Raw genomic sequence first — 15,091 nt, 5'->3', positions numbered from 1 at the left:
ACAATTGTTGTTGTCAGCTTTGAATGGCCAACTAGAATTACTCAGACGAACGAGAGCACAAAGCGTGTTGCCCGAGCATGAGCAACTCGGTGCCCTTCCCCCTTCCTCGTCACTCCCTCTCCCACAAGTAACGAGTTGCCGCGACAAAAGTTTCTCTGTCTGAACCTAGACATATTGAACTTAAATTAATTCTTGTCCACAGAGCTTAGCGCGGCTTGCCGAATCCGTAAAGGAGGCTAAAGAATCATTGCGGCAGAAAACCCTCTGCTTCGGCATGGAAACTGTACATCAGCAGTTGGGTGACAAGCCCACTTCTCTGCCGCTGGGCCCCGAATTAGAAGTGACCGGTGTAAATGTGCGCAGTTGCAGTTATTTTAACTCAAATACGCTGCCACTAAAAATATCCTACATCGGCTCAGATGGCGAAGTGCTGCCGGCGATTTTTAAGGTTAGTGCGGATCACAAAATAAAAAAGTTAATAATCACTCATATTGCTCTCACTTGCAGTCCGGTGATGACTTGCAACAGGACATGCTTACCATTCAACTCATACGTGTTATGAATAAAATGTGGTTGGCTGAGGGTTTGGACCTGAAAATGGTTACCTTCAATTGTGTACCTACGGGCTTTAAGAAGGGCATGATTGAATTGGTGTCCGATGCGGAGACATTGCGTAAAATACAAGTAGAATATGGCTTGACGGGTTCGTTTAAAGATAGACCGATTGCTGAATGGCTAGCCAAACAGAATCCTAGTCAGTTGGAGTATCAGAGGGCGGTAAAGAATTTCACAGGTGTGTATACGAATGAAATGGTTGAAAGGAATGCAGTTTGTAAAGCAGAAAAATGTGCCTTACAAACTTCCGTTCTTCGAAAACTCGAAATTCCGTATAATTCGTGTTTTTTAACTCTCATAGTTTCCTGCGCCGGCTACAGTGTTGCGACTTACATACTCGGTATCTGTGATCGTCACAATGACAATATTATGCTAAAGACTTCCGGTCATCTCTTTCATATAGATTTTGGAAAATTCTTGGGCGACGCGCAAATGTTTGGCAATTTTAAAAGGTAACAATATTATTACGCTTATATTCTCTGCATTCTAATCACTCTTTTCACACCCTAACTCACAGAGATCGCACCCCATTCGTGCTCACCTCCGACATGGCTTATGTGATTAATGGCGGCGATAAACCCTCCACTGATTTTCATTATTTCGTCGATTTGTGTTGTCGCGCTTTTAATATAATACGCAAACATGGTGATCTCATTCTGCATATGCTTGCACTAATGGCCACTGCCGGCATACCCGGTGTAACCGCTGATGCAGTGACTTATGTGCGTGTCGCTTTGCTGCCGGAGCAATCAAATCCAGAGGCAGCTGCCTCTTTTGCCAAGATGATACAGTTCTCGCTGAAGAGTTGGTTCACACAATTCAATTTCTTCTTGCACAATTTGGCGCAAATGCGTTTCAGCAACGATGAGGGTAGTGGCGAGTTGTTGTCATTTGTGCCGCGCAAATATACGTAAGTGTGGAACTATTCGAAAATTTGGCCTTCAAGGCGTTTGCTAAAAGTATTTTTTTTTTTTCAATCGTTTTCTCACATTACAGCATGCAACAGGATGGCCGCTTAAAGAGCGTTATGGTAGTGCGCTGTCAGAAGCATTACGATATGGAAAAGTATTACACCTACATTTTACAAGTGACGCGTCATGGTCAAACCGATCCAACGCATTTATTCCGCTCGTATAAGGAATTTACGGAATTTCATCAGAAGTTGTGCTTACACTTTCCACTGGCGAAATTGCATAGGTAAGTGGTAAAAGATTTGAAGTGTCGTGAGGCAATTACGGAGCCTCTGTTGTGTTTCCAGTGTCTGCAAAGATATTACGAATGGCGACTAGAAACTAAATTTTTGGCGCGACAGTTTAAATTGTGAGGGAGGAATAGATTTTTTACTGTTCCCGCTCCTTGCTTGCATTTAATATATCCAAATCCTATAATGGACAACCTTACATTACCTGCCGATAATAGTAGTATTTCCAATTATTTGCACTCTAGTGTCGCTAGCTGATATCACAGTTGAGGTTTCGTAACTGCCCTTAATTAATCCATTGTAGAGAGAAAATGTAGTACTTTGGTATCGACCGTCAGTTTATTATTCAGTTCTTATTTAAGTCATAGAGAGCTATAAGTTTAGGTTCTAAGTATCATAAGTTATGCTTTCATAAGCCTTAAACGCATTTCTGCGGTGGTTTTTCAGTTTATAGGGTAACTAAGAATATTCGATGCGATAGCCAAGCTAATTTTTGTTCAGTCTAAAGAGGCGAATTTCCGAAAAAAGTCATACGTATTTCTCACATTAAATAAGCTCTCAAAATTATATGAAATGCTTGTGAGTAGTCTGTTTACTAAAATCAAGCATTCATTTAAATGGGTCCGTGTCCAGATTATTTAGTTCTCCAGTGAAACAGTTTGAGTGCAACACAATGGCGCGTCTTTCATTTCTGCGCTTTTCTTAGTTTTTATTTGAGCCAAGCGCTGGATAGAGCTTAGTCCCCGATTGGGGCTGTGGCCGCCGCTTCTCTGGCTAGGCTGTAGCCATAGCGCCTCTTGCTATGCCTTCTGGAGTTATGGAGACGTTTGTGTACCAGTGCAGGGTATGAGCTTGGAGATGTCCCATTTTTTCGTTTAAGTTACTGTTCAAAATTTTTTTTTGATTCCGTTCATCTGTTTATGTTTTGGACATAGACAAATAAATCTAACCCTCCTTAAAAGAATGTCAACGACACATTTTTAATAAAAGATTTAAATGACGAATGCCGAGATAAACTATTCACACTCTGGTGTTCTTTAATTTAAAATTTCTTTTATTTAGATATGCATAAGTATTTATTTTTGGCACATTTTATATAACACCTAACTTTGGTTCTACTCTCATTAATACTTTTCCGACTTAGGTAAGCCTGCAGTTGGGTTTCGATTCCTCCTGATTGCTTCCCACAATTTCCCTCTTAATCTCTGTTCTCACTCTCTCTTAAGCCTCTGTTGAATTATGATAACTCTGCTCAAAGTAATGTTGTCGCATAGCAACTTGTGGCTTAAAACTACTCATTGGCTGCTGTTGATGCTGCGTTATGATGCTGTCCTCCATGAAAACAACGCTCGTAACCGAAGACGTTTGGGCGAGGTTACTACGATAGAACGGTTTGGGTTGCTCGCTAACATTTAAAAGTGCTGGCAACGTGGCTCTCGTTGTACCCGACGCTGTCGGTGTCATCTGGAGTTGGCTTATCGCTGTCCAACTCTCGCTCAATTCCGTTTCCGCAGTTTTCAGCGAAATTGGTGTGTCGAAAATCAGTGACGCTGGCGCAGGTGAGCTTGTGGGTGATAGCGTAAGGTGTGTTTGATTTTCTGCACTGCCGCCGTCCTGCTTTTGCTTCTCGGCTACGTAACAGGTTTTGGTGGTGCGTTGCATTGGTTTGGGCACAGCCTGTTGCGCAGCATCTTCCTCCACTGAGTCGTTATCATATGATGCGGATTTTGTCGTTGATAAGAGGCGTGTTACTGCCTGCGGCTCATTCTGGTTCTCATCCTCATCTTCATCCTCCTCATCGTTGGACGCTTGGTAGTATTCTGTACTGCTGAAATCAAATGTAACCCTCTGACGCGGCCTAGGTCGCGCACGTGCCTTTGTTATCACTGTAAGCGGTTCTGCAACAGGCTCGAAAATGCTATCTTTGCTGTGTTCACGCACGTAATCATCGTCTAAATCGGATATTTCTTTATGCGCATAGCCAATAGGACGATCCTCCTCTTGCGATGGTGTCACAATCATTACATGGTCTTGTTCCACAAATTCAACGCTACTCACATTGTAGTTGTAGTGCGACGATGTGGGTTCATCTTCATCTTCTATATTGGAGAGCTCGCGTTTAAGTTGCGCGCTATGGCGCTTATAGCCAGCAGGCCGACGTTCTGTGCGCAGCACTGACTCTCCGTCACTGTCGTATGCATCCTCCAAGTCAGCGAAATTATATTGCACAACGTGTTTGTCTGCGATTATTGTCGTTTTAGGCTTTTGTACAGCCAAGTTTTCAAAGCTCTCCCAGTCTTCATCGATGCTTTTGCCAAAGCCCTCTGGTTCGGGTGACGCTATTACCACCTGCTCGTGCACACGTTTCAAACCACCTGTATTCTCAAGGAAGGCGGCCTCATTTTCCTCGTACGAGTGCCGTATCTTGTCAAATTCCTCTTCAATGTTGCTCACGAAATCACGATTAAAATCTAGCTCTTTTTCAATTTCGAGCCATACACACTTTTCACGCTCGTCTTGCTTTATATTAGCCTCCAACTCGTCCCACAGCTGCTCGGACCGAGTTACGTGCGCAGGGGCGGTCGGTTGTTGAATGTTGAGTGCAACTTCCTCTTTAACTGCATCGCAGCTCGCTACTTCTTCCTCGTGCAGTGGGCTCGTAAATGTGTCTACACATACGGGCAACGAGCTATCATCCAACCTCTGTGGTTTTACATTATCTTCAGCTTCGTAGTCACTAATACTGCAGTTAGGCACTGAAGCAGATTTTAAAATCCTATTTCGCTTTACGCCACCCAGCTCATCAGCATACTCTTCGTCGCTGGTGAAGTCGATGCTCTCTAGCGACATTGGTGTGCCATGTTTGCCCGCCGCTCGATCATCTGCCTGCCAGCCTAAACGCTCTCCGCTTTCCAGCTTGTGACTATCATTTGCGTAAGAGGCCGGCACATCATCAGCAATCATACGCAACTCGCGTGCGCTCGCTCTATTCATATGATCATAGTTGTGTCCGTGGTAGGCGTCATAGTCTACGCGTTCACTATGCTGGTACGGTGTTGGACTTACCGTATTCAAGCTTGCTTTCGGCTGTTCCCATTTTTCGCGGAAGTCTGCCAAGCCATCCACATCGATTTCCTCGTACTTAATGTAGCCTGTTGGCCGACGTTCACCGAACTCCTCCACGCTTGTGGAGTGCGTTGCTTCTACTTCGCGTACGGGCGATCTGTCAGAGCCTGTCAATACCATGGCTTCTATATGTTCCTCATCAGGCCGTAGAAAGCCCGTAGCACGACGTTCGTTAACTTTTGGCTGGTACGGCGCCGACTCTGTAGAAGGCGATTTGGCTTTCATGAACTTGTGCATGCCCACTAGTTTCTCTTCGCTATATGAGTTGCGATTTAGTCGTTTCGGCGGCTGTGGTGATGACTTACGCATGCGGAGAGTACTCTCGGTTGACTCGGCGCTCAACTCGTTCGCCTTTTCCTCCTTCAACTCCATTTGCCGATATTTCTGTTTGAGTTCATCGAAGGTAGGCATTTCCTCAACCAGACTAATAGTTGGTGTGCGTGTTTGGGGAGAGTCCGTCAGGGATTGTAGTGAGTCCACTGGCGGGCGTGGTGGTTCACGTGCGGGCGGCTCATATTCTTCATAGATGGCGCTGCGCACTTTATCTTGTCGGCGTGGCGGCGGCAGCGGGAAGAGTGAGGGTGTACTTTGAGACAGCTTCCGTATGCGAACGGCTGGGAAGAAGAGAACAAAAATGAGAATAAGAAGTAAAATAGCAGAATAGATGTAGTGGAAAATATAGAGGTAGATTAAATTAAACTGAATTGAATGAAATCACTTAAAGCATTTAAGTTAAATTAAACGAGGTCTTAGAAAGAGCCAAACGAACTCTAAACATCGAGGAATAGGAAATACCAGTGAATCTAATGAGCCCCGGCACTCACATAGAGTTGGTAGCTCAAGTAAGGAAAATGATTTCGATCCTTAAACGGGGCAAAGAAGGTGGAGACACTGCTCAGGCAGAAAAGGAAATAAAGCAACATACTCCAACAGGGTGGCAGGCAACAACAGTGGGACAGGGAAACGCGTAGCAGATTGATCGCCAAACTTATACTAAATCTGGAAGCTCGAAAGCTAAGCGAAGTAAATTGTTACCTAATGTACTCTCTAACCATTTATGGGTATTTTAGGAAGCGAAAAGTGGCGCCAGGGTGGGTGACGGTTCCCAACCGCTGGTCGTGTTTTGGCCTTCGGACAAGGCAGTGATATGTGAAGACACCTTTGACAATGCATTAACCCCTCTTTCTCGCAAAAAAAAAATGAATTAAACAAAGTTGGATTTAATTAAATATAAAATATAAGTAAATGATTAATAGTGCTGGAGAACTACTCCTTAAAAGAGTTTTAAAAATACTCACGCGGCAATTGTTTTGTTGGTACAATGTTTAAGTCATCTTCTTCTCGTCGACGAAAAACGCCATGTACCTCAACAGGTTCGCTTATCTAAGTAATAAAAATCCAAATACGTATACAAATTAACTGAATAAATGAAAAATAATAAATTGCGAATAAAATATTGTGAAAATCAAGCAAAATTGTTTACCAAAAATTACAAAAAAAAAACAATCGTGAAATGTTTGTCAAGCGCCGCTGCAACTGATAAGCAAAACCAATCAACAAAATAGGCAGATTTTCTTTTTTTTCTAAGATAGTGCAAAAAAGGACCGACCGTTGTGAGAGTCTAAATGATGCATACATACATATGTATGTACATTAGAACGTACCAGATTTTTTTTTCGCCGAACGTAGGGGTCACCCTTTTACAGTCCGATCTTTAAGTATGATATATTGACGTTCTAATCTCGAGAAGACAATTTTTCATTGGCCTCAAGTACCCCGTTCTAGTACTTATCCACCACATCTCAAAAGTCATTAATCTTTTGCTAAGGAAGTATTTCGATTCGGAGGCATTTTTTTTCGAACGTAGGGATCGCCTATTGTTATTAATCGACTTCAAAAAAAAGTGGGAGGTTATCAATTCGTTGGAATATATATTTGTGTATGTTACCGGATAACTTTGGATCACATAAACCATTTTCGATAAGTTTTTGTTTTCGGAGAAGTGGTACCTCAAGGTAGGAATGTTCGATATCGTATCGATTATTCTGAACATCGATATTTCATGGCACGATAATCGAAGACATCGATACTTTCCCCGCAATATCGATATCTAAGTTGAAATTTATTTTTCATCTACAAAAAAGTGTATGGGAATCAGCCACTTGTGTGATTTATTTAGCTCTTAAGTTTGACAAACCGCTTGAGTCGACCGGCGTGCCGTTTTAATCCTCAGTAAATATACAAGATGGAAATAACACAATTAGATGAGTTGATAGGCAGGTCTAATATTCTATTCAATTGGGAGTAGGATTTTCAACATCGATTTTTCCGATATCGATATTGTTCAGCCCGATATATCGCCATATCGATTTTACATGCAATGAATTAAATCGATTCATGATATCGATACTTTCTTAAATATCGAACATTCCTAACTCAAGGGTACTCCAAAATGTTTATATGAACAATAAAGTCGGTTGTTTTTTTTTTGCTTAAAAATTACTTGTTCGTAAATTTTTTTGTTCCAAAAGTTCATTGACCCTGAGTATCCTGTTCTAGTACTTACCTAGCAGAGATCACCGTTCTTATCATCCTATCCATAAATTTAACTCTACAAAACTAAGTAAACTTTTGCTAAGAAAATATTTTGATTAATTCAGTAGAACTATTTAAAAAAATTCAGTGCCGAATGTATGCGTCACCTAGGTTCGGTAGAAAAATTGTTTCCTTTCGAAATTGCCTTGCAAAAATTTTTTAGACTCCGGGTGTACGACCAACTTTTTTTGTTTGCTTGTAAGGTGGTACGGTCTAATGTGCATGTGCATAAATACGTGCATAGGTTTATTCTTACTTTTTACATCTAACAAGCTTTGTATGTACATTTGTATGTATTTCTGATAGCCCCTATCCATATGCATGCTTGCTATGATATGAAAACAAAAGTGCGACGCTCTAATTTCTCGGTAGAGTGCGAAGATCATTTAGTATGGTAGCGTGTTGCAGTTTACTTATAAAATAAATATAAATAAAACCATAAATATTTAGCAACAACTAGAAAAAAAAGAAAAGAAAACTCGTAGAAAAATCTGTTTTGGTCTTAGTTGCATTTCATTATCTGCAAAGCGACAGGCACCAAGCAGCGGTAGGCTTAGCCTAGCCATGTGAGGATGGACGCATAAAAGCATGCGTCATACCACTGAAAAAACAATAGCATTAATAAACACCTTTATGCGTACATTGACATTGTTACTTTACATAGCTTTTTGTTTGCCTTTTATTTTGTGAATATTTGATTATTTTTTATAACTATTGCTTATGTTTTATCGATGTCGGTTATCGGCATGAAATTTATTTAGGGTATGGCCTCTTTGTAATTGTAAATAAATGTGGTGGGCCGGGTAATAAGTGCTTATTAGTTAAAGTGGGCCATTGAAAATGATTTTTGCTAAAGTTTTTCTAATAAAAAATTTGTTATGAAATAGTACAAAGATTTTCTTGTTATTTTTTGATGCGAGAAAACACTGCGTTTATTTAAAATCACCGTAAGGACTATGTAACTATAAATAATTATATTACAAAAAAGGCACTAGCTACTAAGGCTATCGGCCTAAATACTTTTTTTTAAATACAATTTTTCTTTACAAGCTGTAACAACTTAGTCCTGTCTTTGGAATACAGATGAGGTGTGTTTCTAAAATAACGGAATTCAACTGCTTTATATTATTTCGTGTAAATGTTCCTCTTCTAAAAGAAGCTGCACCAGAAGGCTTTGACTCTGGCCTATCGATTTAAATGACCAGAAAACGAGGCTCCTAAAAGGTGTCATTTTGCTTATTTTGCTGCCTGGGATTGCATACTTTGCACTTCTGCAGCTATTACGCCCTACACTATTTCACCGTTTCGTTCATTACCTGTTGCGACATGCGCTTCTCTCGACTGCTACGCGTACGCAATGGCACTGTAGGCGGTGCACCACCTGCCGCACCATTATTTGTCGAACTGTGATTGAATGTTAGCCGGTGTTTGAACCACCAAATCTTGATGCCCATCAACGTTGAGACCATGCAAATCAGCACACCAAAAGATGCCAGCATGGCAAAGAGTCCATCAACTGTGTCGCATGCGTGTGGATGTGTGTGTGTGTGTGTGTGTGAGTGTGCGTTTATGAGTCGCAGTGGGGTAAATCGAAGAGAGTAATTAAAATTAGTTGCGTTCGATATTGTTTTTTTATTTGTGCGTAGATTAGCGTTTACTTGAATTTTAGCCTACCTGTGCCGTTGCTGCCCACGACAACCGCCTCTAAGCTGTTTAATTTAGCCATAATTCTTGTGATAAATTTAATATATATATTTTTCTTATTTTGGTATTTTGCTTATTTCAATTTTTTTTGATGTTATTTATGTTTAGCGCATTTTTGAACACTGCTTTTTGTATTTCGAAAACTTTTTTGCGAATGTATTAAAATTTTTGTTTCAATTATTTTTTGTATCACATTTATGAAGAGTATATCAGTTCATAAATAGACTGATATGCACTGCCGTGTTGCTGCTTATCACTTTTTTCCACTTTTTCTGCCGCGTCGCGGTATCTAAAAAATCAATTATAACTTGTTCGTTGCCGTGAAATAAGTGCTTCTTCTTGTTTAATATTTTTTGTTTGCTTTTGTTTCTATTAAAAATTTTGCTTTTGTGCTATATTTCCTATAATACTTTTGCGCTAACTACCGCCGTTGGTCGTGTCTGCATTGCACGCGTTTATCAAATCGAATGACAAAAGCGTTGAAGTGGGTTGACTGGCTGCTTGGCTGTTAACTGCTGTGCGGCAACAACAACAACAACAGCAACAGCGACAGCAATGACAACGTCTCATTGTCAATTGTTTTTACTTTTACCTCAGCGGCATTTATTAATAAAACATTTGCGGTTGCTTTTATTATTTTTTCGCTCCATTCTTTGGCTCCTTTTGCTACGGTTTCTTTGTGTTCATACACCACTCTCAAATGCTGACATTGCTTTTACTTTTTTATTATTATTATTTTTTTTTTGTAGTGCTCCGAAAGTGATTTCATTTCACAAATTAGCGTCGCCTTTTAGCCAATTTGAACGGCTATGGCCCACACGTATGCGTATATTACCACGAACTCTAGCCGCCACAAAAGTCTTCAGCATATCAACAGCATAGCGTCACTATCGCGCACCCTACTGGTTCCACACCTGCATCTCAGCTTATCAACTCCACCTGAAAGGCTGAATCTCTACTGATAGCCACGTTAACTCTCTATCTCTCTCTCTCTCTCTCTCTCTCTCTCTCTCATATTTTGTGTATCTTTCGTGGTACACTGTGATTGATTGAATATTTTTTGGCCTCAGCTCTTATCGGCTTTATTTGCACAGTACCTACGTTTTAATTGCCTTTGCAATTGTTTTTTTTTTTTTTGTTTTTAATATCTTGCTTATGTCTTTTCTTGCGTGTTTACTTTCAGTTCACTAATCGTCTTGTATTTTGCTTTTTAGATGGTGTTTATATACTCCCTTTATACTATATTCTATTCTCCCTCTCTTCCAGCTTGCCAAGTGGCATGCATGTCGGCCGTTCCAACGTCAAATCGGTTGCTGAGCGTCGCCTGCCTCAAATACAACGTTTTCTTATCTCACTCTTCAATTCAGCGGATGAGATTGCTCACTCGGATTTGGTGTATACGTTCTTCCATCCCTTGTTGCGTGATCAGCAGGAAGCTAAGTTGACGGTGTCGAAAGTTAGAGGTAAGTACCGCTTTTGATAAGAGGAAAACACGTTAAAAACAAAACAAAAAAACTACTACATATGTATGTATGTGCATACATGAATATAAAGTTAGATTGTTACTTAGTCACGATTACAGCTAGCTAGTTCAACTTATAAAGCGTTTTTTTTTTGTTCTAAGTAGGAATGTTTCGAATGTCATATTTTTCACATTCGCGAATGCGAATGCGAATGTTAGGACTAACATTAAAAGAGCTATAATAAACTTAAGTTATCGTTTTTATAACTTAAAATTTTTGTAAATTATTAGAACATTGAACGAGTGCTTAATCTATACAATGTTTAAATCTGGTAGTCAAAGTTCAAAAGGGGCATATTATATTTCAAAAAAAAACGTAATTTTGCTGCCTTTTCTCCCATGAGGCGATTTCTTAGAGGCTCGTATATAAGGCCGACTGCACTGAACAATTGCTCAATTGGAACGCTGGCGGATGGAGCGCTCAAATATTTGCGGCCCAGATCTGTCAATTTGTCGTATTTTAGTTTAGTTTTCCACCAATCGAGAGGATTTTCGCCGAGATGAGCTCGTTTTTCTTTAAGATATGCCTTTAAGCTTTAATTTCACATTTTTTATTGTCTCCAGATTCTACATCCGAGCCTTCGCTTTCGCTGGAGGAATCTCAAATTATTTCTAGGTTGCTAATAAGACTTTTAGCAATACTTACTTGATATACTACTTAACCGTTTAGCGCCTGAAGCTAAAAGCCGGTTATTGTCCGCACCCCGGTTAGACAGACTTAAAGCCATTTCAACTAAATTCGCATTTGCAAAACATTCGTACCATTTGATGGGAATGCGAATGTGTAAAATGATGCGAATCATTCGCATAAAGAATATGAATGCAAATATTCGCAACATCCCTGGTTCTAAGTTACACCTGGCCATACATTACAGTGCGAGTTATCATAAATAAATTAACTATTTAAATTAAATAGCTTATGTTGGATTTTCACTAGGTATTAAATGACACAAATTTTAATGACAAGTTCGGGTATTAAAAGATACTTGTACCGCTGCGTTAAGAAAAATTGTCATTAAATTCGTTTCCACATACATATATTTTTCTTAATAGTGCAAATTCGGCATTAAAAGAAGAGGGAAATTATTCTTTTATAGATGCACATAAGCAATACTTTCATATTTTGCTTGGATATATATACCATAAAATACCGGACACTTTGTTGAGAATGATCCAAAAAATTTGAACATCCGTCGTAGAGAATTTAGTACTAAATTATCTTCCTTCTTCTTATTTGGCGCCGCAACCGCCTAAGCGGTCTTCTCCACTATTTTCAGTGCTCCTGGCATTTAATAGGTAGCAGGTGTGAGAGTCGAGTGGCGAATGCATTGGCGGTCTCTTGTGATTGCAGCTTTTCGACGTTAAGCTTTCCTTGCATTGTTGGGTGCATATTTTTTGTGCACAGGGGCGGGTGCGTATCTCGGCTGCAACAAGAAAGTGGTCAGAGTCGATTTTGCGCTCTCGGCGTGTACGTACGTCTAAAATGGAACCTTGTACTGCACACTGCCATGTTTTGGGCCCCGGCGAAGGCGATCAGCTGCAGTCCGTTATCGGACGTTTTGTCGCGGGGGATGAATTTTCCGATAGTGGCGTCAATGTCGACATTGGCATTGAAATTGCGAAGCACCATTTTGACATCGTGTCGGAGGAAGCACTCGTATGTAAGCTCCAAACGCTCATAGAAGAGATCCTTGGATGCCCTGTGCTTCTCTTCAATCGGGGTATGGCCGAAAATGAGCTAAATGTTGAAGAATCTCGCTATGATGCGGATTGTGGCTAGACATTCGTCTACCGGGGTGAACGCCCGTACTCGGCGACGGAGTACGTAGCGGACCGCAAACCCAATGCACGCGAAGTCTTACGCGGGTGTTTGGTCGGTACCCAGAGAATACGTAGATATGAATTTCTGAACGTAGTGTGCTGCGATTTGCACCGTTCGCTAAACAATCACTTCTGGCCAGTTCCTGGTGAATGACATTCAGAAGCTTTTCCTACTTACATAGACTTCTGCACACCGAACATTAAGGATTAGTTAAAAAATAATCGTGAACAATGTTAATTCCAAATATTTAGCTGCTTTGACTTTCATAACTAAATAAAAATATATATTTTTTTTCAGAAGTAAAGCAACAAACGCGTGAAAATCCCTATGAAGTTGGTCAGATTAAAATGTCTTTGCAATATCGCCGCGGTGTCTTAACGGTGATGGTAAGTAAATAACAGAATATACATATGAACATATTAACGTGATTGCTTTGAACTCGAAAAAAAAGAAAAATTTTAATCTCCAAACTATTTTATATAAAAATTTTGACAGTTCAGTAAAAGTTTGGAGGTAATCGGGACTTTCAAAATTTTTTCCTCTATGCATAGATTCATAGTTGTTTGCATTGCTGCGTATTTTTAGTAAAGGCCTTTTAAGTGAACAACAAATAAAGATCCGATTTATTAAACTATCACACATTCTTTGCCAGATTCACCATGCGAAAGGCTTACCCATGCTGCAAGGGGGTCAAGAGCCTAACACCTACGTCAAATGTTATCTCAAGCCGGATACAACAAAAGTGACCAAACGCAAAACAAAAGTGGTACGAAAAACGTGTGTGCCCAGCTTTATGGAGACGGTAAGAAGCTAGCCAATTTTTTAATTTACATATATATGTGGTAATCTCTTCTTTCTCTCCCCTCCCTCTAGCTCGAGTATCGCATGCCATTGGAACATATACAAAATCGTTTATTGCATGTCACTGTATGGTCACATGATACATTACAGGAGAACGAATTACTGGGCGGCTTTCAAATCGATCTGAGTAAATATGATTTACGTAAAGAACTGATCGATTGGTTTCGACTTGGACCAATGCCCAGAAATTGAACAGCGAACTGCGCTAGGGCCGAACACAAACTAGCTAGTAGCTGCAGAATAAAATTGGGGGAAAATTACTTTGAATGGCGTTAGATGCAAGTGAAATAATCGCCAACTAGTTCGCTATTATCTAACAAAGAACCGCAACGAGGTTTTCGAAAACTACTTGCAAAGCAACAGTATTTCCTTCGCACATATAGACACCGCTACAGGGATGTCCGTTAGGGGCTGATAAAAAAAAAGAGTATCTATTTACACTTACAAACAGAGTATAACCCAAGCAGCAGGCAGGCGGTTGAAAAGAACAAAGTTCTTACAGATATATATTTTTATAAATAACTTTACTTACAAATCTCTCTGCAGGACTGCACTTATAAAATAGACATTCCAATTATGCTTATGAAACTTAGAATCGAAAACACTTAGAAGTTGAAAAATATTACACATACATAAGTAAGGGGATAATAAAATTTTCTACGATTAATTGTAATTTTCATTCAGGCACAGAAAATGTAAAAAAATATGGAAGCATAATTCAAGGCGCACAGCATTCGCCGGCGATTGTAAATTTTTGGCGAAGTATTTTTGAAGCTAAAACTCCCCACCAAGTCTTGCAGGTGTCTCAGGTTTTCAGCGCTCGATTCAGCCATAATTTTTATATGTCGGCGTGGTTGCCGAAATCTACAACGCCTGAAAAACTTGTTGTGTAGTTCTTGCTTAAGCGTAAATATTTGCCTATTAAATGTTAATATTTGCTTTTTGTATTTCGTAGTTGGCACAAATTCTATCCTTCTTTTTACAAGAAGCTCACACTAGGTTTTTTTTTTGTCTTTTGCAGACGTGGGATATTCAAAGCGTACATTTATTTGAATATTGTTAAAAATTTAAAATAATATGGCTTAGCTTTGCATGGTCTCTTCGCTCAAAAAAAATTTGTTTATGCTTGCAGTTAATATATGCAGTATAAGCTCTATTTGCTATCACTGTTTGCTGCTTCTTGTTTAAGATCTAAATGTTCTTTTCTTTGTTTTCGTTAAGACTTTTTTCAAAATTTCCTAATAGAGCATTATTGACCCTTTAATTATTACGATTTATGTTTATATATATCTATGTTTTGCAATTTGTAAGTTAAATAAAACAACAAAATAATAAAATCGTCTTCACTTATAATTTCTCGTATGCATACATATGTATTTCAATACAAAAATTGCATTATGCTTATGTAGCTCTTAAAATTTGTAAATATGAAAAAAAAAATCATAAAGAAAATATAGAGTAAAGTGAACTGAAAGTTATCAATGTCAGCGATTATTGAGTGTAAGCTGCATAGATGAGGAGAGGTGGATGAAAATATGTATTGTATTTGTAAAAGTATTTCGGTACTGCTATTATGTTACAACTAGATTTGAAAATTGTTTAATTATATCTTATTTATGTTAACACTTAACAGAAGCGCGCCTTT

At 39.4% G+C, this 15,091-nt stretch overlaps 2 protein-coding genes across 2 annotated transcripts in view; one reads left to right on the top strand and one right to left on the bottom strand.

Annotated features, from left to right (window-relative positions):
• LOC118739610 (phosphatidylinositol 4-phosphate 3-kinase C2 domain-containing subunit beta) overlaps positions 1-14,727 on the top strand; it is a gene marked incomplete in the record, with an annotated part of 95,198 nt that extends 80,471 nt beyond the window's left edge. The window contains 9 exon segments of the mRNA XM_036471040.1: positions 203-448; positions 508-793; positions 917-1,067; positions 1,133-1,525; positions 1,612-1,812; positions 10,508-10,704; positions 12,883-12,971; positions 13,238-13,387; positions 13,459-14,727. Of these exon segments, the coding sequence (XP_036326933.1) occupies positions 203-448; positions 508-793; positions 917-1,067; positions 1,133-1,525; positions 1,612-1,812; positions 10,508-10,704; positions 12,883-12,971; positions 13,238-13,387; positions 13,459-13,638 (1,893 nt within the window).
• LOC118739612 lies at positions 2,740-9,290 on the bottom strand. The gene is made up of 4 exons (XM_036471043.1): positions 9,212-9,290; positions 8,854-9,053; positions 6,241-6,325; positions 2,740-5,556 (listed from the first exon to the last, which is right to left on the bottom strand). Exons 1-4 carry the CDS (start codon positions 9,261-9,263, stop codon positions 3,038-3,040), a joined length of 2,856 nt encoding a protein of 951 aa, XP_036326936.1. The 5' UTR covers positions 9,264-9,290; the 3' UTR covers positions 2,740-3,037.
• Positions 14,728-15,091: the final 364 nt, after the last annotated feature.

This window comes from Rhagoletis pomonella, unplaced genomic scaffold (genome assembly GCF_013731165.1).
Source record: "Rhagoletis pomonella isolate Grant_MI unplaced genomic scaffold, Rhpom_1.0 Rhpom_scaffold_00005, whole genome shotgun sequence".
NCBI classification, from domain to species: Eukaryota; Metazoa; Arthropoda; class Insecta; order Diptera; family Tephritidae; genus Rhagoletis; species Rhagoletis pomonella.
The sequence above is the reverse complement of the archived record's forward strand: the minus strand, read 5'-3'. Positions and strand labels throughout refer to the sequence as shown.

Excerpts from the sequence above, each read along its gene's own strand:
- LOC118739612 (XM_036471043.1), bottom strand. The coding sequence starts at position 9,263 with ATGGCTAAATTAAACAGCTTAGAGGCGGTTGTCGTGGGCAGCAACGGC. Across the intron at positions 6,326-8,853 it reads AGAAGCGCATGTCGCAACAG|ATAAGCGAACCTGTTGAGGT; the intron begins GTAATGAACGAA and ends TTTATTACTTAG. Across the intron at positions 5,557-6,240 it reads ACCAACAAAACAATTGCCGC|CCGTTCGCATACGGAAGCTG; the intron begins GTGAGTATTTTT and ends TCTTCTTCCCAG.